At 53.0% G+C, this 27,435-nt stretch overlaps 1 protein-coding gene across 3 annotated transcripts in view; it reads left to right on the top strand.

Moving 5' to 3' along the window:
• NSMCE1 (NSE1 homolog, SMC5-SMC6 complex component) overlaps positions 1-24,903 on the top strand; it is a 35,420-nt gene extending 10,517 nt beyond the window's left edge. For all 3 annotated transcript variants that reach the window (XM_061210231.1, XM_061210232.1, XM_061210230.1), the window contains exons 3-8: positions 16,233-16,354; positions 17,122-17,199; positions 18,386-18,532; positions 23,152-23,268; positions 24,112-24,232; positions 24,686-24,903. In XM_061210231.1, the coding sequence (XP_061066214.1) occupies positions 16,233-16,354; positions 17,122-17,199; positions 18,386-18,532; positions 23,152-23,268; positions 24,112-24,232; positions 24,686-24,765 (665 nt within the window). In that variant the 3' untranslated portion in view covers positions 24,766-24,903. The remainder of the gene's footprint in view (positions 1-16,232; positions 16,355-17,121; positions 17,200-18,385; positions 18,533-23,151; positions 23,269-24,111; positions 24,233-24,685) is intronic.
• Positions 24,904-27,435: the final 2,532 nt, after the last annotated feature.

Below are 27,435 nucleotides of genomic sequence, written 5' to 3'. Positions count from 1 at the left end.
TGCATAGGGCAGGCTGCTGGGGGCAGGGGTGGTTTGGAGACTCCGTGCCCTCTCTGGGTGCTCTACCCTCCTAGCACCTGGATGTGTTCACCATCCCGGAAGCTCTCCAGATCTCAACATTTAGGGATTTTTTTAATGGAGGTTTTATCACGTAGTCATGATTGATTAAATCACTGGCTGTTGGTGATTAGCTCAATCTCCTCTGCCCAGAGTTGTGGGATGGGGCCGAAAGTTCCAGGCATGTAATCAAGGCTTGGTCTTTCTGGCAACCAGCCCCCATCCTGAAGTTATTTAGGGACCTGCCAAGAGTCATCTCATTAGAACAAAAGACATGCCTATCACCTTATCACTCAGGAAATTCCAAGTGTTTTAGGAGCTCTGTGCCAGGAACCAGGGACAAAGAGCAAGTATCTTTCTTTCTTTTTTTTTTTAAACATCTTTATTGGAGTATAATTGCTTTACATGGTGTGTTAATTTCTGCTTTATACAAAGTGAATCAGTTATACGTATACATATGTCCCCATATCTCTTCCCTCTTGCATCTCCCTCCCTCCCACCCGCAAGTATCTTTCTTATACCACAGGGAGAATTGGGGTGCGCACTACAATTGCCTCCGGTCACTGCTGTGAGAGCACTTTCAGGCCATGGCACAGGGGAAACCAGGCAGAGCTAGACAGACTCTCTGAGTTGAGGAGATGGAGCTGAGAGTTCAAGGAGATGAAAGCAGCTAGGGTTTGTAGGACAGAACTGTACTGGAGAAGAGAGATGCACAGAGAGAAAAGCAGAGATCTATAGAGTACCCCTCCACCCCCATCAAGGATCCAGCTGAGAACTGATCAGCAAGGGAACTACCTGAGGCTAAGGAAAGAACCAGTTGAAAGAAAGAGTTAGGGAAACAATGTGGCATGTTCACACGGGGCTGGGAATAGTGCCTATTCCAGGCCCAAATGGCTTCCCTGGTGAATTCTACCAAACATTCAAGGAAGAAGTAATACCAGTTCCACCCTCACTCTTCCAGAAAATTGAAGAGAAGGGAACACTCCCAACTCATTCTATTAGGCTTGTGTTATCCTGATACTAAAACCAGACAAAGACATTGCAAGGAGAGAAGACTAAAGACCAAGATCCCTCAAGAACGTAGATGCTAAAATTCTAAACACAATTTTTGCCAATCTCATTCAGCAATATATAAAAAGGATGATGTAATATGACCAAGTGGGGTTTACCCCAAGAATGCAGGGTTGGTTTAGCATTTGAAACTCAATCCATGTAATTCACCACATTAACAAACTAAAAAAGCAAAACCATATGATCATCTCAGTAGGTGCAGAAGAAGCATTTGACAAAATCCAACATCTACCCTGGCATGATGAAGCAGAAGTTTCTTTTTTTAAAAAATTTATTTATTATTTATTTATTTGTTTATTTATTTTTGGCTGCATTGGGTCTTTGATGTTGGGTCTTCATGGCTGTGCACAAGCTTTCTCTAGTTGCGGCGAGCGGGGGCTACTCTTCGTTGCGGTGCGCGGGCTTCTCATTGCAGTGGCTTCTCTTGTTGCAGAGCTTGGGCTCTAGGCGCGCAGGCTTCAGTAGTTGTGGCACGCGGGCTCAGTAGTTGTGGCTCGCGGGCTCTAGAGTGCAGGCTCAGTAGTTGTGGCGCACGGGCTTAGCTGCTCCGCAGCATGTGGGATCTTCCCGGACCAGGGCTCGAATGCGTGTGCCCTGCATTGGCAGGCGGATTCTCAACCACTGTGCCACCAGGGAAGTCCCGAAGCAGAAGTTTCTTACAGAAAGCTAAAGAGATCCTCAGGAACAGGGTGTAAGCAAGATAAACAGGACCTCAGGCCTTAGAGCAGGAGAGAGGAATCAACAACTGTCTGCACAGAGTTGAAAAATCCAACATCTATTTCTGATTAAAAAAAGAAAGAAGGGCTTCCCTGGTGGCGCAGTGGTTGAGAATCTGCCTGCCAATGCAGAGGACACGGGTTCGAGCCCTGGTCTGGGAAGATCCCACATGCCGCGGAGCAACTAGGCCCGTGAGCCACAACTACTGAGCCTGTGCGTCTGGAGCCTGTGCTCCGCAACAAGAGAGGCCGCGACAGTGAGAGGCCCGCGCACCGCGATGAAGAGTGGCCCCCGCTCGCCGCAACTAGAGAAAGCCCTTGCACAGAAACGAAGACCCAACACAACCAAAAATAAATAAATAAATAAATATTTAAAACAAAAAAAAAAAAAAAAAAAAAAAAAAAAAGAAAGAAAACCCTCAGCAAGTAGGAAAAGAAGGGAACTTCCTTAACCCAATAAAGGGGATCTATGTAAAACTACAGCTAACATATTTAATTGTGAGAGACTGAATACTTTTCCCCTAATATCAGGAGCAAGACAGGAATGTCCATTCTCATCATTTCTGTTCACCATTGTACTAGAGGTTCTAGCCAGTGCACCCAGGCAAGGGAAAAAAAAAAATCCACATTGGAAAGGAAGACGTAAAAGTGTCTATTCACAGATATGATCATTGTAGAAAATGTGATGGAATCTTTGAAAAAGCTACTAGAACTAATAAGTGGGTTTAGTAAAGTTGCAGGATACAAGATCAATATACAAAAATCAGTTGCATTTCTGTGTGTTAGCAGTGAATCATCAGAAACTGAAAAATTTTTTAAAAGCACCATTTATAATAGCATCAAAAATATGAAGTACTTAGGAATAAATCTGACAAAAATTTGTAAGGCCTGTAAACTGAAAACCACAAAATATTGCTGAGAGAAATTAAGGAAGATCTAAATAGATGGAGAGACATGCCATGTTCATGGGCTGGAAAATTCAGTATTGCTAAGATATCAGTTCTCCCCCAAATGATATATAGATTCAACTCAATTTCAGTCAAATTGAAACCGCTAGGTGGCGTTTCGGGGAGGGCTCCGAGGAGCTCCGGTTCTTTATGTCTCAGTGCAGAAAGAATTCAGTGAGAGGCAAAGTGATAGATAAGAAGTGATTTATTAGAATAGGACGCTTGTGAGGTTACAAGTAGCGGACGGGCAAGAGGGTGCCGTCCGCTGAGAACTTAGTGGGCCACAGTTTTATAATCAAAGGAAAAGTGGGGAGGGGGAAAAGGCCACCCTCTTCCTCATTCTAGAGTAGACGTCAAGCTTCCATCATCAGCTCCTCCTCCAGGTTGGCCAGGGGAGTTTTCTTGTCCCTACTTGGTCAAGCCAGGACTGTCGTGGCACTATGGAAATGAGCAAAAAGGCAGTAACATATGCTAAAACTGGTAAATCATCTCAGGTTTTGGTATAATGTCACCTTTTCCTTATATTTTTGTTTTTAGTACATGCAGAGGAGCATGTCCTAGGAATCATTAACTTACTGAGTCAGGATATGGGTTAGGCTGTGGGTCTCGTGCCACCGTTGTTTTACTGTTTTGGGGTGTGTCTCATACTTCTGTTGCATGGTTTTGTTGCTAAGCAAGTCTGCTTTCTTGAGTCATCATTAACTCACAGAGGTCGCCGATACTTTTTTCTTTACTTACAATCCCCTAGCGGGATTAACTATTTAATTACAGTAAGTCCCCTACATACAAATAAGTTCTGTTCCAAGAGCGCGTTCTTAAGTCCAATTTGTTTGTAAGTCCAGCAAAGTTAGCCTAGGTACCCCAACTAACACAATCGGCTATATAGTACTGTACTGTAATAGGTTAGTAATACTTTTCACAAAAATAATACATAAAAAACAAAAAATAAAGAAAACATTTATAATCTTACAGTATAATACCTTGAAAAGTACAGCAGTACAGTACAACAGCTGGCATACAGGCGCTGGCGTTGAGTGAACAGGCAAGAAGAGTTACTGACTGGAGGCGGGAGACGAGGTGGGAGATGGTAGAGCTGAAGGATTGTCAGCAATAGGAGATGGAGGGCAAGCTGCAATTTCACTCACATGACGTTGATGGCACAGGTTCTGGTTCCTTGCTGGGTTCAATTCTATCTACCCTCTTGAAAAACCGATCCGGTGACGTCTGGGTAGTAGGTCCTTTTTTCTTGTCATAGATGACACGGTAGTACTGGATTGCATTCTGAACGGCTGCTGAACCTTCGTGTACCGTGCTACGTTTGGGTCCTGTGCCTCAAAAACTAACGGTGCCTCCTCAGATTAAAAAAACCCCCTTGTCATTTCCTGTGTCGTGAATCTCTTCAATTCTTCAGTTACTTCTTCTTCCTCTTGTCTCTCTTCGTCCTTTCTCTGGGCACGTTCGCATCTTTGAAAGTTCGCAACTTGAAGGTTTGTATGTAGGGGACTTACTGTACCTACTTTGTCCCTTTACTCTGTCCCTATCAAAATCCCAGCAGGGTTTTTTGTAGAAATTGACAAGCTGATTCCAAAATTCACATGAAAATGCAAAGAACCAAGAAGAGCCGAAACTATTTTGAAGAGGGAATCAAATTTGGAGGATTAACTCTGATAAATAAGGTTAATTAAGATTACCTGATTTTAAGACTTATTATATAGCTGCCATATCAAGGCAGTGTAGTATTGGTATAAAGATAAAGATATACAGGTCAATGGAATAGAATAGAGAGTCTAGGAATAGACCCACACATAGATGGACAGCTGATTGTTGACGGACATGCGAAGTCAACTCAGCGAAGATAGTCTTTTCAAAAAATGATGCTGAAATAATTGGATATCCATATTCAGAAAAATGAACCCGAGCCATACGTTGCACCATATACAAAAGTTAACTCAAGATGAATCATATACCTAAACATAAAACCTAAAACTGTCACACTTCTAGAAGAAAATATAGGAAGAAACCTTTGTGACCTTGGGTTAGGCAAAGATTTCTTGGATATGATCCATAAGAGAACAAATCAATAATTGCACTTCAAAATTTTTAAATTCTGCTCTTTAAAATATACCACTTAGAGAATGAAAAGACAAGCCAAATACTGGGAGAAAATATTTGCAAATCACATATCTGATCAAGGATTTGTATCCAGAACATATAGAGGACTCAAAAAACTCGACAATCAGAAAACATACAACCCAATTAAAAAAGGGACAAAAGACTTGAACAGACATTTCACCAAAGAAGTTATGTGGATGGCAGATGAGCACATGAAAAGATGCTCAGCCTGTCATTAGACCTTAGGGAAATGCAAACTAAAACCACAATGAGAGACTACTACACACCTATCAGAATGGCTACAATTTAAAAGACTGTGTGTATCATGTGTTGGCGAGACAGTGGAAGAACTGGAGCTCTCATCTGCCGTTGGGTGTAAAATGATATAGCCATTTTGAAAAACAGTGTGGCAGCTTCTTGACACAGCCGTTTCTCTCTCATGTACTTGTTTTTAGACTCAAGAGAAACGAAGATACATGTCCACAGAAAGGCTTGCACGTAAGTCTTCAGAGTAGGTTTACTTGTAATGGCCCCAAACTGAAAAAAACCTACTTGTTCCATCGACAGGTGAACTGATAAATGGACTGTGGTGTTATCCATCTGATGGGCTACTACTTAGCACTAAAAAGGAATGAACCATTGCTACCTGCTACAATATGAATGAATCTCAAAATGGTCATGTCCAGTGGAGAAGTCAAACAAAGGAAAGTATATACTGTATGAACCCATATATAAACAATTCTAGACAACGCATATATGGCTATAGTGACAGAAAGTAGTTCAGTGGTTGCCTGGGGATGGTATAGTGGAGAGTTGTGAGGGGTGGGAGAGAGGGATTACACAGAGACATGAGGAGACTTTTAGGAAGTGATGGATATGCTTATTATCTTGACTGTGGTGATGGTTTCAAGAGTGTATACGTGTTGGGACTTCCCTGGTGGCGGCAGTGGTTAAGAATCTGCCCACCAATGCAGGGGACACGGGTTTGAGCCCTGGTACGGGAAGATGCCACATGCCGCAGAGCAGCTAAGCCCGTGCGCCACAGCTACTGAAGTCCGTGCACTTAGAGCCTGTGCTCGGCAACAAGAGAAACCACAGCAATGAGAAGCCTGCGCACTGCAATGAAGACCCAATGCAGCCAAAAATAAATAAATAAATTTATAAAAAAATAAATAAAAACAAGCAAGAAAAATTTTAAATAAAAAAGGGTGCACGTGTATCACAACTTATTAAATTGTACCCTTTAAAAATTGTATGTCAATTATATCTCAACAAAGCTGTTTAAAAAAAAATCTGCATTTAAACCTACTTCGCTACTTGGTAGCTGTGTAACCTTGATCATCACTAAACCCCAGAGCTTCATGAATATAATGTGTGGCATGTGCTCCGTGGCCCGTAAGTGCCATGTAGAGGGATAAACAGGTTTCCAAAATGTAGCTCATGCTCTTGGTCTCATAAGGCCCTGTGTCATCTGTGTGGGACTCTAAGGAAATAGATGCAGCATTCAGGAAAAGTATCCTTTCTGTATCCAGGGCTTACCTGGAGAGGCCACCTTCTTGAAGTCTGACTCCCAAGAGAGTTGGCAAGTAGTTATGGAAAGTTTCATTAGTTCAATTTCCTAAAAACAAAACAAACATGGAAGCCTGAATTTTGAAGCCTTCGAAGGAGGCCCAGGTCCCCTTGGGAAGTTGGTATTCCTGATGATGTTGTCGGGGAATGGTGTTGCCCAGCTCGGGGCTTGAGGGGGCCCTGAATCTGAACCTGACTCTGGGTTGGAATGTGTGTCATTGATCATGTGGCTTTACTGGGCAGAAGCAGAAAGTTGCCACAGCCCCCAGTTTCACGGCAACGAGTCTCTCAAAGTTATTCGCCTTGTTAAACTATTTTGGGGCTGGTCTTTCTGGTTCTGTTTGGTTGAACAAGTTGGGTTTTAGGGGATCATTGGGTCCAGCCTCCTCGTCTTACAAAGCAGGAAGCAGAAACCCCTGGGAGTCTGGTGTGCTGTGTAGCCCCTTCTCATACAATGGCTCTGGGCCCCAGCACTGCCCAGTGCTGCCTTCTGAGTCAGTGCCCGATTCTTTGAGGGCCTGCCTTGCCTGAAGCTTCTAGGGTTGCTTTTTAAATTTATTTTTTTATTTTGAAATAGTTCCAAACTCACAGGAGAGTTGTAAGAATAGTACAAAGAACTTTTTCCCCCTTGAATCATTTGAGAGTAGGTTACCAATTTGAAATTCCATCACCCCTACATTCTTTAGGGTGTGTTTCCTTCTAGCAAAGACATTCTCCTGAATAACCGCAGGATAACCATTAAAATCTGACGTTAACATTGATCCATCACTATGATCTAGTCCACAGACCCCATTGGGGTTTCTCCAGTTGTTCCAATATTGTCTTTTTTAGCAAAGGATCCACCCCAGAGTCACGTGTCACATTTAGTTGTCACATACAATTTGTCCTCAGGACAAATTAGGTAGAATACCTGAAATCTTAGATTAAAAAATTAAGACTTAACATAATTTCAGTGAGCAGAATAAGTGATATGACGTTCAGGCAAAACACCAGTGAACTGAAGTGCATGTACCAAAAATAGATTAGGGAACACAGTGTCAGAGGAACATTATGGATGATAGATATTTTCCGTTTTTGTCAAACCTCTCATCTGCCCTCATCCTAGCTTTGTTTTTCTCATGCGGGTTTACATGACCACATCTGCGCTGTTGTCTCTGCAGGCCTCAGGGCTCAGACTCATCGCTGGGTGGCACGTGTTAGCAGTGAGGCAGTGATGCTATCCACCTTTCAGTTCAGTATTCCATCCTGTATCTGCAGTCACGTTTATACTCACCTTCTCTTTCCAAGGAGGACTCAGCGATGATTAGACGCTGGCTCCAAATAAGTTTTCCTCCTGCTTTTAATGATTTCATTGTACATTTCTCCCCTTTGACCGTGATGAACAGTTAATAAGCTTACCGCTCTTTCTGCTTGCCTTTCCAGTTAATCAAAGCCTGCTTGCCTTTCCAGTTAATCAAGGGGGATTAGGCTTGTGACCATAACTGAAAAGTGGCATAAAATTAGCATGAAAAGTAACATCTCAAATGCAACTTGATGAATATTTCAACATACAGAATTTCATAACAGGCAGTTGTGATGTGCTCAGACCAGAGTCTTTGGGTTCTGGAAGCTCTGCAGCCACGAGGAAACAAACTCTTGTGGCTTTCACATCTCTGGCTCTTGAAGGACTCACTGTGTCCGAGTTCCAGCCGGCCCTTGATGACTGTGGCGCAGGAACCCAGGGGGGAGATGGCTCCCAGCAGTCCTTCCAGGCCAGTGTGGATTTGCTGAGCCGGGGCCTCTGTGTGCTCCACGCTCTCCCAAAGTGTGGGCTTCATTTGTTCCAGGAAGTGTTTTGTACTGGATCCCAACCACGAGGGAGAGTGTGTGGGTGTGTGGGAGCACTGGGAGTGGATTCTTCAGCAGGGTTACCACACACACCACTGGCAGCAATAGGGAAGCCATTTCTTGAAGACACAGGTTCAAATCAGGGACTTGGGAAAGTTTGTTTGTTTTTTTCACTTTCTCAGTCTCCGCTTTCTGTTTTATAGAGGAGATCTTACTACCTCATGGAAAAGTCATGAGTGTGAAACAGGGAACTTAGGTGAAGCGCCTGGCCCAGAGTACTTCCTGCTCCACGTCCAGTGCATGCGCCTTGCTGCCCCTTCCTTTCTGTATGTCCCGCCCCCTACCATCTACTCTCAGATCCCGGGGCTGGGGTTGGGGGTGGGAACTCACCTCAGAAGATCCAGGATGTTGGTAAGTAGGGTGATAGGAATTGTTATGTAGACCATAGGCTGCGTTTCTCACGCTGGGATTTTCTCAGAAATCCTCGTGGAAGGAGATCACGAGTGCAGGTGCTGAGTGGGGGTGTGAGTGACAGGAAGGCCAGCGCAACCGAGAGTAGAGCGATGGAGGCACACGGGAGCCACTGGTGGCTTCCAGGTTGGTGGTGGTGGTGCGGGTATCTGGCTTCACCCTGGCTGCATGTGGAGGACGGGTCGGGGGCTAGGGTGGATGCTGGGAGGCTGGAGGAGGCTGTGTCACACTCCAGGGGCAAGGTGCTGGGGACTCAGAGGAGGGCTGCAGTGAACCGGACGAAAGTGGCCAGAGTCATCTTTCTGATGGCACCACAGGCCTGCTCGTGCCTTTCAGCCACCTTCCTCACCCCTGCCGGGAACAGGGTGCTGAACCAAGTCCCACGTGTACAGAGTGTGGACATAAGTGAAGACCACTCAGATGAGAACAGGCAAGGGCTGTTTATTCAGAGCTTGCTCTAGCAGGGGGACTTGTGTTTTGGAGACTTGCTGGCAGGCAGAGGAGTGGGAAAGCTGTATAGAGGAACAAAGGGAAGGCTTCAGCTGTGCCCTGATTGGAGGCCGTCGGCTCAGGAAGCTGGAGGCGGGCAGTCTAGAAGCAGGACAGGCTGTGATTGGTTGGGGGAGCACACCTGGCTTTCTCTCGTTGGTCCTAAGTTGGAAGCAGGGACAAAAATTAGGGAAGCTGTCAGTTATTAATCAAGACCTGGTCATTTTTTTTTTTTATAGATTATTTTATTTTATTATTTATTTTTGGCCGCATCGGGTCTTCATTGCTGCGCGCGGGCTTTCTCTAGTTGTGGTGAGCGGGGGCTACTCTTCATTGCGGTGCACGGGCTTCTCATTGCAGTGACTTCTCTTGTTGCGGAGCACGGGCTCTAGGCGTGTGGGCTTCAGTAGTTGGCGGCACTTGGGCTCAGTAGTAGTGGCTCACGGGCTCTAGAGTGCAGGCTCAGTAGTTGTGGCGCAAGGGCTTAGTTGCTCCGCGGCGTGTGGGATCTTCCCGGACCAGGGCTCGAACCCGTGTCCCCTGCATTGGCAGGTGGATTCTTAACCACTGCACTACCAGGGAAGCCCAAGACCTGGTCGTTTTGGGCCAATTATTACAGAGGTTATGGCTGGCTTCCTGAGCTGGTTGCTAGAGATAGTGGTCTGACCTCCTACAGGTCTAACTTATAGGTAGCAGGCTGGCTTCCTGGGCTGGTTACTCTAGGTGGTGGGTTGGTTCCCTGGGCTGGTTGCTGCAGATTGTGGATCAGAGCCCTGTTTCTATAACGTTTATTGTCCGTTTGTATATTCAGTCTCTCAGAAGAATGTGTGTGACACAGTCTGTTCCTTTGAGTTGTTTGCAGTCCAGCTTCTGAGAAACCACAACCGCTTATCCGGTGGGTCAGGGGACGGAGTGGCCTCTGCAGTCACCACGTCTCTTTATGGCAGGGCTCCAGCCCACACCAGAATTTGAAAACTGGTGGAGTGTCATTGGGATCTAGCTTACAGTCAGAGCCCTGAGCTAATCTCCCTTGTCACAAGACACGACCATTTTTCTCTTTTTTGATTCAGACTCCTGGGGGTTAAGGCATCAAGTTATGTTGTTGAACGTCGAAATATTTTTTTAACCTTTTATTATGGAGAAAGAAAGGTAGAGAGAATAATACAACGCAGCCTCATGTACACATCACCCAGTTAAAATGATAACTCATGACTAATCTTGTTTTATCTGTGCTCCTGATTACTTACCCCCATATCATTTTGACATAATTCTCAGACCTCATTGCATATCTGAGTAAGAAATTTTTTTTTAAATGAATGCTCAGGTCCTTTTGTCACTGTGCCAGACTGAAGGCCAGATGTTTGTTTTCTGGCCTGGACTTTGTCACTTACCGACCCTGTGGTCTTGGATAAGTCCTTACGCTCTCTGACCCTTGGCTTCCTCTTTTGGAAAACAGACTGTACCACATACTGGCTCCCCTTGGCGGTCATTCGTGAGGGTCTGATGAGATCCTGAGGGAGCAGAACTTTAGCACGTAGTGATGTGATGTACGGATGGAGAGAACTCTTTGTCTAATCTGTCTGCCGCATAAAAGACCGCTCTCCTTCTGTCCCTGCTCTTCCCAGCACTGTTCACTAACCGCACTGTGGAGGTGCCATTGTCAGCTCCCGTCTTTCCACTCACATGCCTGAGTGTCGAGGGGATCATCTTCCCCAGGCAACTGAGGTGAAAGCCCTAGGCTGGGACGCGACCCCTCACACACCTCTCTGGCCCAGTGTGCCTGCCTGCCAGCCTCTCCCAGCCCAGGGGTCTGCTCTCGGGCCTGATGTGCCCTAGTGCCCATGTCTGGTCCAGGGCCTGGGCTGCCCCGTCCTCAGCGCTCAGGAGGACCACCCAGCTGGCCCCATCAGATGAGAGAGCTCTCATGGGGCATGTTGGTCCATAAGTGGTTTGGTCCCCTGGGGTCTTATTTTTTGCTATTATTTCCTCTGCCTAAAATAGTATTTCCTCTGCCTAAAAGTTTTCTATCTGTGGTGCCTGGTTTGGAACAAAACTATCTGTTGCTCAGAAGTTAGGGCAGCAGACTTCCTGCTGCCCAAGTATGCAGTGAACCCTGGGTTCCAGTAGGCTTCTGGGAAGCAGAGACTCTGATTAACAAGAAGAGGTTTGTTGGTTAGATTAAAATTTATTTTAAAAGAAGAGGAGGTAACAGTGGTGGTCAGAAAAAACCACCTCTCAAAATGAATTGAACCAGCTCTCACTCCTCAGAGAAGTGTCCCGTTTGCTCAGTGCTACCCCAGCCAGGCCACTGCCCTGAGTCCCATTTTTTAATTGCCCCAACAGAAGGGCATTTCCAGAAAGAGCTATTCTGTCCTGAGTCCTTGGCCTTTAGTTTAGCTCCTCCCGCAGCAGTGCGTGTGACCCTGGCCGAGTAGTCAGGGCTGGAGGGATGATGGATGTTGGCCAGGCACAGCCCTGTACGTGGCCTCGGGGCACAGCCCTCTGGCGTCAGCACCGCCTCTGGCGTCTTTCCCAGGCACTGCTCAGACACTTTCCGTCTTTCTGTATTGGCCGAGTCCCTCTTTGTGACCCTGAAGGCACAGTGCCAAGTTCTGGAGGAATGTACATGTGACCTTGGTGGGGTCTGGGGTAGCGAACGTTCCCAGAGGACGCTTGCTCTGCTCCACAGAGGCTGTGTGGCTTCTGGCACAGGAGCTTGGCCTGGGCTCCATTTGCAGCGCTGGGCGAGTTGTTTAATCTCTGGTATGTAAGGGCGATGATAACAGCTGACCTCGTGGAGTTAGTGCTCTTGCAGAGACGCAGTGAGCCAAGCTAATGAGCAGTGCCCAGCGCGTACTAAGCTGACAGCCCCACATTTACGGGCCTGTTGTTCTCAGCCCAACAGAAGCAACCTCACCACAGCGCATAAGAAAGGCACAGCTCCAGCCTGCTTACATGGAGAGAGAGCACGGGTGGCACCACAGATCTACAGACCCTTGCTTGCTTCAGCCGTGGTGCTGATTGTCCTGGTTAGGGTGTCTCTTTGCTCTCTGAGAAGAGGCAGCTGTGGTAGGTCCAGGGCCTTGTTCCTTACCTCTTATAGCTGGTCATCCCATGTTGCTGACTGCTGGTCATTGGTGTGGAGGGCCCCAGCCTCTGATCCAGTTCTACCTGCAAAAACTTGGTATTTTGATACTTACCTGAAGCCTATCTTTTTTTCTCAATTGGTTCGGGATCTGAAGGGAGGAGCAGTGTTATTGGTTAGTTCTCTAAAGTCCCTCGAAGTGGTAGAACCAAGACTGGAAATAGTTGCCTCAAAATCATGTGATATGGTCTTTATCTCACGCACGGTATCATGACCGTGGACTCATAGGATATTGGGGCCAAATGGATCATCGGACACTGCTTTAGGCCCACTGTGTTCCTGCAGATTTGCCAACTGTAGCTTTTCCACCATGGGCTCCAGGAAGAGGGGAGGGAGAGGAGGGGGCAGAGCAGTGAAAATTAGCTGGTGTGAAGACTTGATTTTGGGAAGCACTGATCTGGTGTTACCTTGACACTTAACGGGCATGTCAGGGATCTTGGTAGCAAGCAAGAGTTCCCAATTCTGGCCAACCTGAAAAGGAACGTGTTGGGAGGCTGTTGGGAAAGGAACACATGGGACTGACTGCTGGCTGGTGGCCAGACTGGGGAAGGGGCCGGAGCCCCAGGGCACCAGGCACAGGAAAGCACAGCAGCACCTCACGGCCAAAGCCCCCCTCCCCCTCCCCCTCCCCCTGCAGCGGCTGGGCTGGAACCACCTCCCGCCATCCCTTTGTCCCTTGCTCAGATTGAGAGGGTGTCTGACAGGCTGAGCACGGGTTCTGGCCCACTGTTGGCTGACCTGGGACCTGGCCCCTGCAGGTTCCTGCTCTCTGGTTTTCTGCATATGGGATTTGTTTTCCCACCAGAATCACACAGATGGGGGAAAGAAAGACTCTTTGGTAGAGTCTATTTAGGGAGTGGGGCAGCCAGATTTGGTAGCTAGAACAAAGTGTGATGGGGAAGGAAGTGCTTGAGGACCGTGGGAGGACAGAGACAGCGCGCGGGTCCCTGAGCCTCTGTGGTCAGGGCCGGCCTGCACAGGAAGGGGCGTGGCCGGACGCCAGACGGTCAGGAGCCTGGCTGGTTGGAGCGGGGGTGGTGGAGAGAGGGTCGCAGGGAAGTGTTCTCGCGTGTGAGGTTGGACGTGAGGTGGCGGGTGGCCTTCAGGGATGAGAGAAAGGGAGAGGCTGGCCTGGGGGCCCACCGAGGGGCGGGGCGGGACTGGGCCGGCTCTGCTGCTGCCTCTGTGGCCCCAAGAAGTCCAGTTAGGGCGGGGGTGTGGCTGAACAGGACAGCAGCTTATTCCCAGGTAATGGTGCAGCGCAGGGCATCTGTGGGCAGCACGGGCAGGTCTGCCCAGGAGAGGGCTGTGGCTGAGCCCCTGACAGGGCCGCTGTGCGCTGGAGCCCACGGGAGCCCCTGAGCAGGCGGCCGGCTGCTGCAAGGTCAGTGGTAGGAAGGGCTTTTTTTTTCTTAAATTGAAAGCATTCATGTTTCTGAAAAGTGAGGCTGGACAGCAAACTGGAGGTGGTGGGAGAGGGGAAAGCGCAGGGCGGCTATTAGCTCATCTCCATGCGGACCAGGAAAGTCCGAGGTAGCAGAATGCTTTTGATCTGCCCACAGAGTACGTTTTTCTGAACGACACCCAGGAGAGGCCTTTTCAGTGGAAAATGTGAATTGTCGCTTTCAGAGGGAGGTGGGACTTGCCACTGTGTCACCTGGGGTGGACGGGCTGGCTCCCGAGGCAGAGATCCTGTCAGTGGGCAGGAGGCGGTTCTTGGTGCCTGGGGGCCCCGCGCCCGACTTTCCCACGGTCGAGTCGGGTGCTTGGCGGGGCCGAAGGGTCTCCAGCAAGCCGGGCGTGGGGCTCGTCCGCGGAAGCTGGCCCCACACACCGGGGTGAGATGCTTTGCGTGGTGTGGGAGCGGAGGAAAGCACCGGAGCACTTCGTGCCGGCGCAGCAGAGAACAGCTCGCGGAAGAAAGTGCCCTGCGAGCTGCCTTTCGTAACTAGTCGATGGGAGTGAGGAGGAGGGCGTGTGAGCAGGGGCACGGAGGCAGGAAATGTGACCATGTTTCACTCCTCTGATCACACTTTTTCAGCAGCTGTGGCCAAATTTCATCATCACGCTACCGTTACGATTTTTGCCACGTCCGAGTACCATCTGTTTATTAATACGAATTTTTTCTTTAAATTGCTTTCTTTGTCGTCATTTTTTGTTTTTTTTTTGGTCGCGCCACGTGGCTTGAGGGATCTTAATTCCCTGACCAGGGACTGAACCCGGGCCACGGCAGTGAAAGCTCGGAGTCCTGACCACTGGACCGCCAGGGAATTCCCTAAATTGCTTTTTTTTTTTTTTTCTTTAACTTAAGCAACTTTACTTGTAAAGGAAGATTAGATCCCGCCTGTGATTCACCTATTAGTATTTCTGTCCGGGTCTTTGTCATTAGCTTTTCTGGGCCTCCTCAGCAGATGCCGTGCCTGTGTCACAGCTGTCGCCTTTACATGGCTGCGACCTCCATTGCCACCAGCGTGATCTTTTATTTTTTTAAACTTTCATAATATTTAGCTATACAAGGAGCTTACAAGTACCTTTCTAAGAAGCCAAACAGATAAAGTTCAAGTGCCCTGGGATGACCCCCTCATTTTAGTTCCCTTCCTAGCAATGGCCTTGTTCATCAGTTTGGTGGGTAACCTTCCTGGCCTTTTTCCTGCATATATTGGTGGTTTTATTATTGTTTTTAACATAATGTTATATTGTCTGTTTTCCTGCTGTTTTTTTCTTACAGTGATTTTTCTAAGGCACAAATCTTTTGAAATTAATTATTTTAATAAGTGAAAACAGTAATACATACGCTTGGTTTAAAAAAGTCTCACAGTACAACAGGGTGATTCCAGGACCCAAGGCTGACCATGTCTCTCCTCTGCTTCCAGCTCTGAGAGGGTCCCATGTCCCACAGGAGGAAGGGCACCCGCCCCCCCCCCCCCCCCCCCGCCTCCAGCCCATGGGGCCCTGGGCCATCTGGCTCCTGCTTCCTGCTGCTGCCGCCGCAGCCCTCCCAGCCGTCCTTCCTTCCCCTGCCAGTCTGCTGTCCATCCACCCCAGCCCCCTGCAGTGCTCCCCGGGCCCTGTCCGTACCCCCTCCTCTGACAGGCTGATGGCCCCGGAGAGGGTGCTGCTGCCTTGTGCGTCACCAGGGGCAGCATGAGGCGGCTGGCATACAGGTCAGGGGCTGTGGCCGTGCTGTCAGGGCTCCCCGCTGCTCGCCGTGCCTGGCGGTGTAACGCTGGGTGAGTGAGCCCCCCTCTGCAGGCAGGATGAGTTCATTACTGCGTGAAGAGCGCTCAGATCAGGGCCTTCCCCGGGGTGGGTGCTCCGTGTGAGCTGCTGTTCTTACCCTGTGGTCGTTACTCTTCACTGTCGCAGCCCCGGGCCAGCACAGGCGTGTCAGTGTTCGATGTGTGTTTGGATGTCGAATAAAGGGAGGAAGGACAGAGGTGGACCTGACGCGTGCGTGAGGACAGGCGGGGGCAGAGGCTCTACGGAGGAGTCAGGCTGCGATGCCCACTGCACTGAGGTGCTGAGTGGGGACGGTGACCGGGCAGCAGGGAACTGGGGCCGGGGAGGAGGCCGAGGGCTGCCAGCCAAGACAGGAAGACCTCGGCAGGCTCAGACACCATTTCCCAGGCCTTTCTACTTCACAGCGCTGTCTCTTTGCTCCAGGAAGAAAGAAGCCACAGGCGTTGGCACTCACCCAACAGGGCCAGGGCCTTCGCCCATTTCTGGCTTTGCTGTCTTGTGTTCAGGATGATGGCGGGATTGAAACAAGCTGCACTTATTTTGATGGAGCACCCTCCCCCTTTTTGGCTTTTGCCTGTTTATTTCCAGGCAATGCTACCATAGAGAAGCTGGAGGACTTCATCAACAACATTAACAGTGTCTTGGAGTCTTTGTACATCGAGATAAAGAAAGGCATCACGGAAGATGACGGGAGACCCATTTACGCGCTGGTGAGTGCAGACAGAGCCCCCTGGTGGATGTATGGGGGACTGCAGCGGAGACAGCCCCGTGCCCTGCTTACTGGGGCGAATGCAGATGCACCCGCCTCACCAAGGGCTTGGAGAGAGAAAGGGATAAAATGCCTTTTCATTTAGAACAAGACATAGAAGCTGGGAAAAGAAACAACATGCGTGGCCGCTAAGGACTGAGACATATTTGGGGCCTCCTGTTTTCAGGTTTTCCCTCCCAGCTAGGGAAGGAGGTGAAATACAAACCCCCATCCTTGGCTCGGGAACCACCTTAGGCCGTCAAAGGAGATCAGGCTCCTACCCACCAGGCCCACACAGAAAGGGGCTCTAGCCCAGGGTTTCCCAAACGTTGTCCCATGGAAGAAAGGGTCATGGAGTCAAATAACATGGAAATGCTGGGTCAAATCGGTAAATCAGATTTATTTACTGCCAGACTTCCCAGTGCCTTTTGCATTTGAAGCTCCATTAGCACGCAGCCAAGTTTCCTGAATTTATCTGAGTTTGGAAGATATCACACAATCTTGGGAATTCTAAAATCTCTGAAAATTAGACATACTGACTGAGCTACAGGTTTAAGCCTGTAACATAAGACCGGTTACAAATTTATCCCTGTGGCCCACAGTGCCGGGACACAGGTGCTCTGTGACTGGCAAGGCAGGGAGGGAGGCGGGGAGGGAGAGAGCGCCAACAAGTGAATTAACTGACAAGTGAAGGGCTCAGCCTGACCCTCACGCTGACTTATTTTTTAGGTGAATCTTGCAACAACTTCAATTTCTAAAATGGCTTCAGATTTTGCAGAGAATGAGCTGGATCTGTTTAGAAAGGCTGTAAGTACAGTAGCTCCCATTGCCCAGCAGCTGGGCTTCTTGTGGGAATTCCTGTCTTTCACTGGAAATGGAAACTGCAATCTTAGAGGGTCACCACTGCTGCCTGAGAAAGCCCTTTGCAGAGGGATGTCACCGAGCACCTCGCCCAGAATTCATAGCTGCCAGGTGGTTGCTGGGGAGGTTGCCACGGCTGCCTAGGAAAGGAAGGCTGGTCCGGGTTTGACCCCAGCTGGTTGAGCAACAGTGGGCCTCCTGGGTGTGTGAGGCAGGCGAGCAGGTGTCAGTGCCTGGTACCGCGGCAGCATCGCCCGGGAGCTTGCTAGAAAGGCTGAATCCCAGTCCCCACCCAGACTGCATTCTAAGAAGGTGCCCCCGATCCGTTTGCACAGGCACATTTGTGAAGTGCTGCTCTGCCTGCCCGGCTTTGGAGCTGCTCACTCAGCCGCCTTGTCACTCACCGGGCTGAGCGCCTGGTCAAGACAGTGGTTCTCAGCTCTGGCTGCACCGTAGTAACTGGGGAGGTAAAAACAGTGCAGACATTCTGGCCTCAGGTCTGTCGAGTCCAAGTCTCTGAGGACCGAGTCCTGGAATCCTTCCTTTCTAAGCCTCCTCTGGGGACGATCAGCAGCCGAGGTTGAGAATTGGGCTCTAAGATGCCGGACACACCTATGCGTGCAGGAAACCTGTCTTCCCAGTGGCTGTGCCCTGCTGTGGGCAGAAGTGTTAGGGCAGTTGGCCGGCCAGCCTCTCCCGGCCCTGCGTCCACCGTGCCTCTGCAGCTCCCGAGCGTGCTCTCTCGCTGGCCCACCCTGCTCTCCTGCCCTTCCCGACTCCAGCCTGCCACTCAGACCAGCCCTGATGGCCTGCCCACCTTTGAGTAGGAGGGGTGCCGCCCCATTTCCTTATTCATTCATTCCTCAGCTTCTCCACCTTCAGGGAGGTGAAGTGACCCTTCTTGATTTGGGGGGCATTAAGGTCATTCATTTGGGATGGTGTTACAGGAGAGACTTTTGGGTCAAAACTGTTCATGGCTTTGGATGCATATTATTAAGTTATTTTCCTGAAGAGTCCTGCAGTTCTGCCTGTGACATGCATAGTTTCACCGCACCCCTGCCAGAATTGGTATTATTGCTTGAAAGTTGTTTTTGCCAATTTAATAGATGAATGTGGTATCTATTTCTTCCAGTTGGAACTGATTATTGACTCAGAAACTGGCTTTGCATCTTCCACAAATATTTTGAACCTGGTTGATCAGCTTAAAGGCAAGAAGATGAGGAAGAAGGAAGCCGAGCATGTGCTGCAGAAGTTCGTACAAAACAAATGGCTGATTGAGGTACTTTGTGCCGTGGGTTTTCCAGCTTGGCTCACTTTTTAGAATGCATCACAGTTTTTCCTCCAAAACCATATTGTATCTAACGGACGTCTGTTGAGCCAGGCCCGTTCGGGTCCCTTCTCTGCTTTGAGGCCCACAGTGACCCTGCGAGGACGACTGGAACCTCCTGTTCATTCACGTGACCTGGGGGAGCCCCAGCTGGAAGTGGCAGAGCCGTGGGTCCCAGACTCTGCTCCCCAGGCAGGCCATGTAGTATGGCGGGCAGGAGCACGGCGCTAGCGTCAGCCCTGGGCCTGAACCCCGGTGCAGGTGCCCCCGCGTTCCTGTGAGAGGGGGGTGATAGCGTGCACCTCCGGGTGTGTGAGGCGCGGGGCGAGCCGGTGTGTGTCGGGTCCCAGTGCTGGGCCCCCACAGGAGTCACCGTCCCCGTCCTGGTTATCGCTGTCAGCGTCACATTATCCAGGGCCAGCGCTGTTGGGTTCTTTCACTTAGATGGTGGCCCTTAAAGAGCAAAGAGGACGTGTAGACAAGCGTTTGGAGAGGGGCTGTAGGAATCTGTGAGAGGTTCAAGTTTCTCGATGCCCCGTGTCTAATTCTGTTGGCTGGAGCAGTCAGATGTTTCAGTTCTTTTTCCACAAATGCACCACCGTTTCCAAGAAACCCGAGTCAGACAGGCTCAGCGCTGCCTCGTGCACCACAGCCCTGCCCCTCGGGGGCCGGTGTCTGGGCAGGACGTGCCGAGATAGTCCCTCAGCTTCCTCATTTGGCGGTCAGCCCCTTGGCTGGAGGCCGCTGCTGTGGTGACATGATGCTTCACTTCCTTTTGGGGTGGAGCTCACCTCTGGAGTCCTGGCGACAGTGTTCTGAGTTACTGATCTCAGAGGGTGAGCGGGCCCTGGTAGTCTGACCAGAAACATTCAGTGCCTGAGGTACTTGCCTGATGGGAGGAAATGTCTGAAGAGGCCACAGCGGTGAGGGCAGGGGCGGGGAGCTGCTAGTGGGTGCCAGCATCTCTGGGCGTGTCTGCGCAGCATGTGCTTGGGTCCTTCCAGGCCCCCTGTGAGGGCGGGGAGCCCCTTAGCTCTGTTTTGTAGCTGAACCCACTGGCAGCTCCGTGATCTGGGTGAAGTCCCACACCCGGCAAGAGGCAGAGCATGTTCAGGCCCCAGCTTGGGTGACTGCAGGTCCCCATCAATTGCTTTGTCACAGTTTTTCTTCCTCTCTGGGGTGGATTTGGCAATATGGAATGTTCTCGGGCAGCTCGGGTCATAACTGACCATGCTCTGTCCTCGGGCCAGGCTTTCTAAGGGCGGGGACTGTTATTTCATCGTTGTACTTCATCACTCCTGGAGGTACTACTTCCTGAACGGTGACCGGGTGGGTAGAGGAAGTTCCAGAGGAACAGCATTTATCTCAAGCTTACCCCCAAAATAATACAAGAAATCCTCGTAGATTAGGAAATACCAGTATTCATACGGGACCTTGTTGATACGAACACCCGTCATATCCCCCAAAGCTCACCCTCCGCTGCCCAGGCGCAGCCTCTGTGCCCGGCTTTGGGCCCCAGGGTGGTCGTGTGTGTCTAGCACATGCAGGTGCTGTCCCACCACAGTGCAGGGCTGTGTGCCCGACTTTATCGGGACTGATGCTTTGCTGCCCAGAGCAGGGACGACAGAAGGAAAAAACGCCTCTGGGGTCCGCTGGACTTGCCTTGGGCCCTGCCTCCCATGCTCTCTGCTTCTTCCTCAGTGAAGTGGAGACGCTGGTGCGTCCTCCCAGGGCTGGGGGTTCCCTGAGCACTGGCCTCCGCAGCCCCGAGGGCCTCCGGGGAGCCCCCTTGCTGCCTGACCCCTCTGGCCTCGTGTGGACAAAGGAACAGACCCGGGAGGAGGTGGGGGGCATGGTGGTGAGACACCCCCAGGGTCCTCCTCCGGCCTTGCCAGTACCTCTGGCGGTGGCTTCTCGCCTCTGAGCCTGTTTCCCGTCTGAAGGGTGAGGACGGTGGTGGCGCGCAGGTGTTTTTGTCGCGAGGGCAGAGTGCTTTCTGAAGTGGTCAGCATGGGTGTGGCCGTGAGTTCTGTGGCACTTCTGAGGAACAGCTGAGGGGCTGCCAGGTGAGTGCTGGCCAGTCCCCCGACCAGCCTTCCTGGGGCAGCACCTTGACCGGAGGGACCATGTCTGAGTCTCATCCTCAGCCTCTCAGAAGCGGGACTTTCCTCAGAAGCCATGCTGTGGGGGAATGTCACCTGGCGGCACTTTGTTACGAAAGTACCTGGAGAGCCCTGCCCGGTACCCTGCGCAAGGCTCCGCCCTGGCCTTGCACAGGGTACGGAGGTGCTGAGGCACCTGTGTAGCTCCTCAGGGGGCCCTGGCCTGGAGGGTGGTCAGGGTCAGCAGGCGAGGCCCCAAGATATGGAGGCGGCCTCGGAGAAGGCGTGGATCCTTGGAGCTTGGGTGTCTGCTGGCAGCTGCGTCTCTGTGCACCCTTGGCACCAGTCCCCGCTGCAAGAGCCCAGCTCAAAGGATGGCTGTGAGGCCTGGGAGGTCACTGGGGTTTGGGTCTTCCTTGGAGATCCAGGGCAGGCCGCCTGTCCCGGTGACGGGGCCCCGAGGATGAGTGGGGTCATGAACAGTAAGCACCGGGCAGTTTCAGGCAGCTAGAAGACGTTTAGTAACTGCAACTCGAGCCTGACTCTGAACTTGAACTTGCTCACCCCAGCCTTGGGCGTTCCTCCTTGGGATCGATGCAAGGGCCACTGAACTCTTCCCTTAGACGTTGATCACAGCACTGCCGAGCGCTGGGCGCATCACGTGCTGGGGACACAGAGTGAGCAAAACCAACCGGGCCGGCTCAGGGTCTGGGGAGGGAGCCGGAGGTCAGGCCCGCATCTCGCTGAAGTAGAGTTACCGATGGAGAGGAAACAGGGTTTTATGACAGCGCTAACGGAGGAACCTGCCCTCTGCAGAGGAAGTGACACTCAGCTGAAGGCTAGATAGGAGGCACCTGGACTGGGGGTGGGGACCATGGTCCAGGGCAGAAGGAGCAGCCTGTGCCCGAGTGGGCATGGTGGGCGCAGGGAGCTACGGCTGGGCGCTCTGGAGGAGGGGACGAGGTGAGCCTGGAGGTGGGCAGGAAGGGGTTCGGTTCTTCAGCCTAAGAACGGCGGAGCATCACGGGGCTGGCCCTCGCAGAGCTCAGGTCGCTGGAGAGGCTTGCAGAGGGGCAAGGGTGGGCCCAGAGGGCAGTTAGGAGGGTGAGGGTGGCCGTGGAGGTGGAGCGTTGTTACGGACTTGGGAGCTTTTGAGAAGGTAGCAGCCACAGGACCCAGGACAGCCTGGGAGGCCCGCCCTCCCGTGCCCAGCACCTGCGGGGCACAGAGCTCCCGTCCGCTTCCTGGCTGGCCCGACAGCCTGCGGCGCGGGACACCAGTGCCTCGTGCTGGGCCTCCGTCCACTTGTGAGAGTCCTCGGGCTGCGTCCTGCCTGCCCGCCCTGCTCCCGCAGTCGGCGCTCCTGCTGACTCTGCACCCGTTTGCCATGTCTCCTTCTGGCTGGTCACCCGCCTGCCACTGGAGGCCCAGAGTGAATGCACTTCCTGGCTGGGTCATGGTGGGGAGGGGATGTGAAGTGGGAGAAACGGGCCCCGCTCGTTGCAGACGTCAGGTGGAGAAGAGCAGAGACGCGAAGGGGCGCTGGGCTGACCCAGCAGCCGCAGGTTCCGGTAGCGGCTTCTCCTGCAAGGCCCGCGACGTCGGCCTGCCCCAGCTGCCCACCGGCCCTTCAGTGCCCTTTGCCCAGGAGCCCCACCGGCAGCTCCTCCTCCCCCAGCGTGGGCAGCGGAGGGGAACGAACATGGTTAAGAGGTTCACCTCCCGCTTCACTAGTCGGTTTTCATGAATAAACGTCCATGGGCCTCTGTGACCCCTGCCTCTGCCCTGTGAGCTGGCTGTAGGGCAGTTACCACAGCCAGGTTTTCTGTACGTCCTGGCTTTCCACCGTGTCTGGTTGGGGGAACCGGGAGGCCCCACCAGCCATGCCACCCAGCCACGCCGGGGGCCTCCCTGGACCGTCTCCAGCGTTGTGTGTAAAGTGGCGCGGCTGGAAGTGATCACGGATGGTCCCCTCGGAGGCTCCAGGCCAGCAGGGCTGGGGGCACCTGCTGTGCTGCTCCCTGGGGGTGGGGCTGGGGGGCGCTGGGGAGGAGAGGAGGAAGTGGGCGCTTGGGTAGGGGGTGGAGTTCATGCCGTGGGATCACTGCCTCCCTTTCCCGGCCTCTGTCCTCATCTGGGGGGCTGGGCAGGCCTCACACGTGGGGCTGCCGTGCAAGATCCGTGATTCCTGTCTGTGAAGGCACAAGGAAGGCGCTAAGAAGATGCGGGGGCGGGGGTCCCTGCCTCGGTTTCCTTTCAGGTCTTACCTAAGTTTTCCCCGCTAGAGGCTCTGCAAGAGGTCGGCGTGGATGCCTGTTGACTGGGGTTGGTGAAAGCCTGTGCGGCGAGGGGCGTGTGGACCTCTCCCCGTTTCTGGGCCTCGGGCCATGGGAGCAGAGATACAGGGTGGGAAGAGGGCCAGGTGTGCCAGTTTCGTAAAAGATGCCACTTCCTGTTGTGTCCCTGCAGAAGGAAGGGGAGTTCACGCTGCACGGCCGGGCCATCCTGGAGATGGAGCAGTACATCCGGGAGACGTACCCCGACGCCGTGAAGGTCTGCACCATCTGCCACAGCCTCCTCATTCAGGTACCGCAGGGCCGGGGGCGGGCACTTTCTAGAACTCACACTCTGGGCCCCAGGCCTTCCTCCAGCGTGAGCAGAAGGTGGGCGTCTCCTCAGAAGTGTCCGAGCATGAATGAGCACACGAAGGCCCGCCTCTCCTCCCTGGTCCCTCTGTTCTCGTCCCAGGGCTCTTTCTACTTTTCTTCCAGATAAGGCTCTCAGAGGTCTTCTGTGTGGTCCATATTATCTCGGCAGCTGTGTGGTGAACACCTTTCTGTCTCAACCATGGTTTCCCCGTCATCTGTTTTCCCCTGTGTGCTTCGTAGGGCTGCAGAGAAGAGCAGAGCAGCTGGACCGGTGCTGGGTGTTTATGTTTCCTTTTTCTCTCTTTGCGATCGTCACCTACACCGGGATAGGCCTCTTGGCACATCCATCCTTGGGCACCTGGTTGTTTCTTGGGTTGAATTCCTGGGAGCGGAACAGCGTGCACACACGACTGTTGAAAGCTTTGCTCCACGTTGCTGAAGTGCCTTCTGAAAAGTGGCCGCCCTCACGCCCACTGCAGGGCCCGCACGTGCTGGGAGCCTGGGACTCAGCCTTGCTGCTCCAAGGGCCTGGCCCGCCGCCCCTGCTGCCGTGCTCTGGCCTTTGGAGTCTTGAGCTGCTTCCCCGTGTGCTCGTTCGTCAGATTCTTTACTAAAACCCACTGCACTAAGTTAGACTTACGGGTTGTTCTGATTATTAATCTGGGGCCTGGAAGACAAAAATACTGAGCCTGCGGGACGTTTTCCTTGCAGCTTCCTGAGGGTTTATGAACACGGCGGGCTCCACGCCGTGGCTCCACGGCCATCACCTTTCTCATTTCAGGGTCAAAGCTGCGAGACCTGTGGAATCAGGATGCACTTGCCTTGTGTGGCCAAGTACTTCCAGTCCAGCTCGGAGCCGCGCTGCCCCCATTGCAACGACTACTGGCCCCACGAGATACCAGGTTCGTGTCCCCAGGCCGCTGTCTCCTCCTGGCCTCCGGGCGGCTGGGCTGGCAGGGCTGGCAGGGCTGGCAGGGCTGCGAGCGTGCCCGAGTTCTGGTGCCTGGCCCTGAGGGGCCACGGGGGGCAGGGAGACGGGGTGCTGCAGCAGCTTCTGCGGCGAGCGGAGGCCAGCTTGCTTGCCCTGTCCCACAGGGCTCCCTAGAGCCTGGCAGACATCCTGAGGCATGTGAGGGTCTGCTGTAGACGGGGCTCTCTCCCCGGCAGCTGTCTCGGGAGGGGAGGTATAAGCGGTGTCCCCAGCTCCCTCTGTTCGTGTACCTGTCAACTGGGGCTGATTCTGCCTTCCTGGAGAGTAGAATGTCCCATAGGACAGAGTCCTTGGCTCACAGACGTGGCTGTGGATGGCAGCCGGCCGCACCGTTCACGGTATTTTGTGGCTTTTCTGCGTACAGAAGTCTTTGACCCCGAGAAGGAGAGGGAGGCCGGCATCTCCAAATCGAACAAAAGGTCCTTGCGATCCAGGCAGCACTAGCCGGCCACCGCCTTCAGGGGAGGGAGCGGCGCGCCCCGTTTGGAAGAGAGGCATCAGTTTCGTGTTTCACGCGAATCACCTCCTTTATCTTTTATGTTCACTTTTGAACTGGTTTGGAATAAACTTACTAAGCAGCCACCTCGGCCTCGTCTGTGGTCGTGTGCCCCTCTTTTCCTGGAGCTCACTGAGAGTTGGGAGCCCCTCAGCTTGGGCTCCGGAGCGGAGTGAGGCTGGCAGAGCTCCTCCCGCCCGGCACCGTCCGAGGCCGCTTGCTCAGGGCGGCTTTGCCTTCGGTCCCCAGCTGTGGTCACCCGTCCTACCCACACTGGCCGGCCTGACTTGGGCTTGTGGGGGCCTTGGCCCAAGATGCACCGGCCTGAACGGCGTCGCCCACCGGCTCCAGGCTTCTCCCGCAGAGTCACCTTCCCACCGTTCCAGGCGGCCTGGTGCGCCCCTGCTGACTGCCCTTGCCCGCGGGCCCGGGCCACGCGATGGGGCCCCGTGTACCTCAGCCCCTCTCCCCTCTTACTTTCCAGGGCACAGCATTTCTTTCTGTCCCTGAACGAACCATCGTGTTCCTCACCACCAGGCCTCTGCGCACACGTCTCCCCCGCCTGCCTGCCCTCCCCTCGTGTGTGCCGCCCTTGCCGGCAACACCTGTCCACCCTTTCGATCTTGGTTAGGCTGTCACCACCTCCACTCCAGTCCCCCACCTCCCCGCATGTCTCTGACCATCACACTTGCCGCACTATTTTAACTCCCTGTCTCGCCTCCCTTCCGCCCCAGAATCAATCAGGACCCCTTCAGTCATGACAGCAAACCCAACTCAGAGTGGCTTAAACAAGGAAGGACTTGGCCAGAGGGGGTCCTTTAGGAGAGGCTTGACTTAGTGGTTCCAGTGTTGTCACCAAGCATCCATATTTCTGTCTCTGCCCTGGTATCATGAGTGTTGGCCTCACGCTGGCGCCTAAAACATGGTCTTCCAGCAAATCCAGCCTCTTTCTTCACGGTAGCAAAATGGCTGCCATACTTGCAGGCCTCGCTCACCCAGGCCCCGCCGTCAGGAGGAAGAGGGCGGGTCTCATTTAGTGGCTCCCCCATCCCAGCAAACATCCAATCTGGATACCTGTGGGGGAGGGTGGGATAGTCCAATCGGCACTCTCGGCCTGGGCCACCTCTGAGCCGTGAGTGGGGCAGCCCCTCCCGAGCCATGTGGCTGGGTGAGAAGGTTCTCTAAGCAAATTGAAGACGATATTACCAGGGAGAGAGGGGATGAACGTGGGCGCCCAAAGGGCGGGGCGTCCTCCACCCGTGCAGGCAAGGACGCTCTGCCCGATTCACCTGCATCAACCGGCTGTGGAGCGGGACCCAGGTCCGGCCTGGGCCCTGAGGCCCACCCCCAGGCAGCGAGAGGCGTTCAGTTGTGAGCCAGCCCGGCCCCTGGCCCAGCCTTCTGAAGGCAAATACAAGCCTTGGTGAAGCCCTGTGGGAGCCCCGACTGGCGGGGTGGGCGGGTGCAGCTGTGTGCCAGGCATGCCACCGAAACCAGCCCCAGCCAGCTTACCCAGAAAAGGGGTTTCTTGGGAGGGTCTGAGGAAGCTTGCTGACAGCAAGGCAGGAGAACCGGTCGAGAAAACATGGACCCTGGACTCGGGGATTGCGGCGGGTAAGACCCATTCCCCGGTCACGGGTGGGGACTGCTGCCGCTGCACAGCAGCTCCAGCTGTTCTGTTCGTCCTCCCAATGCGCCCTCAAGATGCAGGTGCAGGAAGGGCTCCGGGTTGACACACCCTCCAAGGCTGCACTCCCGGGAGGAAGGGGATCCTCCACAGTGCTGTTCCGGACAAGGGGGAACGGAGGCCAGCACGTCGTGGCCTTCCTGCCTGTCCTGTCCTGGCGGGTGGCTGGGCGGTCAAGGCCAGGCAGGGTCACACCACGCAGGTGTCAAGGAAGCTCTGAGCACCTGCTGCTGGGACACTGCCCTCCTGCTGCCAGTCTCCCCTGCGGTGACGCCAGCATGAACTTCCTGAGGACCCCTTGGCACGGCCCAACCGAAGCCCTAACCCCAAGTTCCAGAGCGCTTGCCTGGCACTCAAGGCCTTTGTGGTCCGGCCCTGCCCGCCCCCGGGCACAGCCTGTCTCCCACTGGTGCCCCAAGCGTGTCACTCCAGGAATTACTGGACCGGGGACACTCACCGCTCTTCCGGCCTCCAGTCTCCCCCTTCTGGGCTCTTCTCACACGGCAGCGTGATCAGCTCTCGTCTCTCCTTGCTTCGCACCTTCGTCCCTCCCCCCGCTGCCACGGTCCAGGCCCTGCCCACCCCACCTGCCCTCCGCCTTCCCTCAGCGCCCTGCCCTCTGCTCGTGCTGCACCGGCCCCTTCCTCTCTCCCAAGGCCGAGGCTTTCCTGCCTCGGGGCTGCTGCACCTGCTGCTGGGAGCACCTTCCTCAAGTCTCAGTGTCAGTTCTGGATTCCAGGTCCTTCAGGCTTCTACTCAGATGTCAGCTATGAAAGTCATGTCCCCAACCCCTCCCCTGTGGCCACATTCCACCGTCACTCTGTTCTCTTGCCTTCACGGCACTTATCACTACCCGCACTACTTATTTTATTGTCCGTCTCCTCTCCGGAACCCCCAAGAGCATGAAACACAAGGAGGGCAGGGCGCCCAT

Source organism: Eubalaena glacialis, chromosome 13 (assembly GCF_028564815.1).
Source record: "Eubalaena glacialis isolate mEubGla1 chromosome 13, mEubGla1.1.hap2.+ XY, whole genome shotgun sequence".
In the NCBI taxonomy this organism is placed as follows: domain Eukaryota; kingdom Metazoa; phylum Chordata; class Mammalia; order Artiodactyla; family Balaenidae; genus Eubalaena; species Eubalaena glacialis.
The sequence above is the reverse complement of the archived record's forward strand: the minus strand, read 5'-3'. Positions and strand labels throughout refer to the sequence as shown.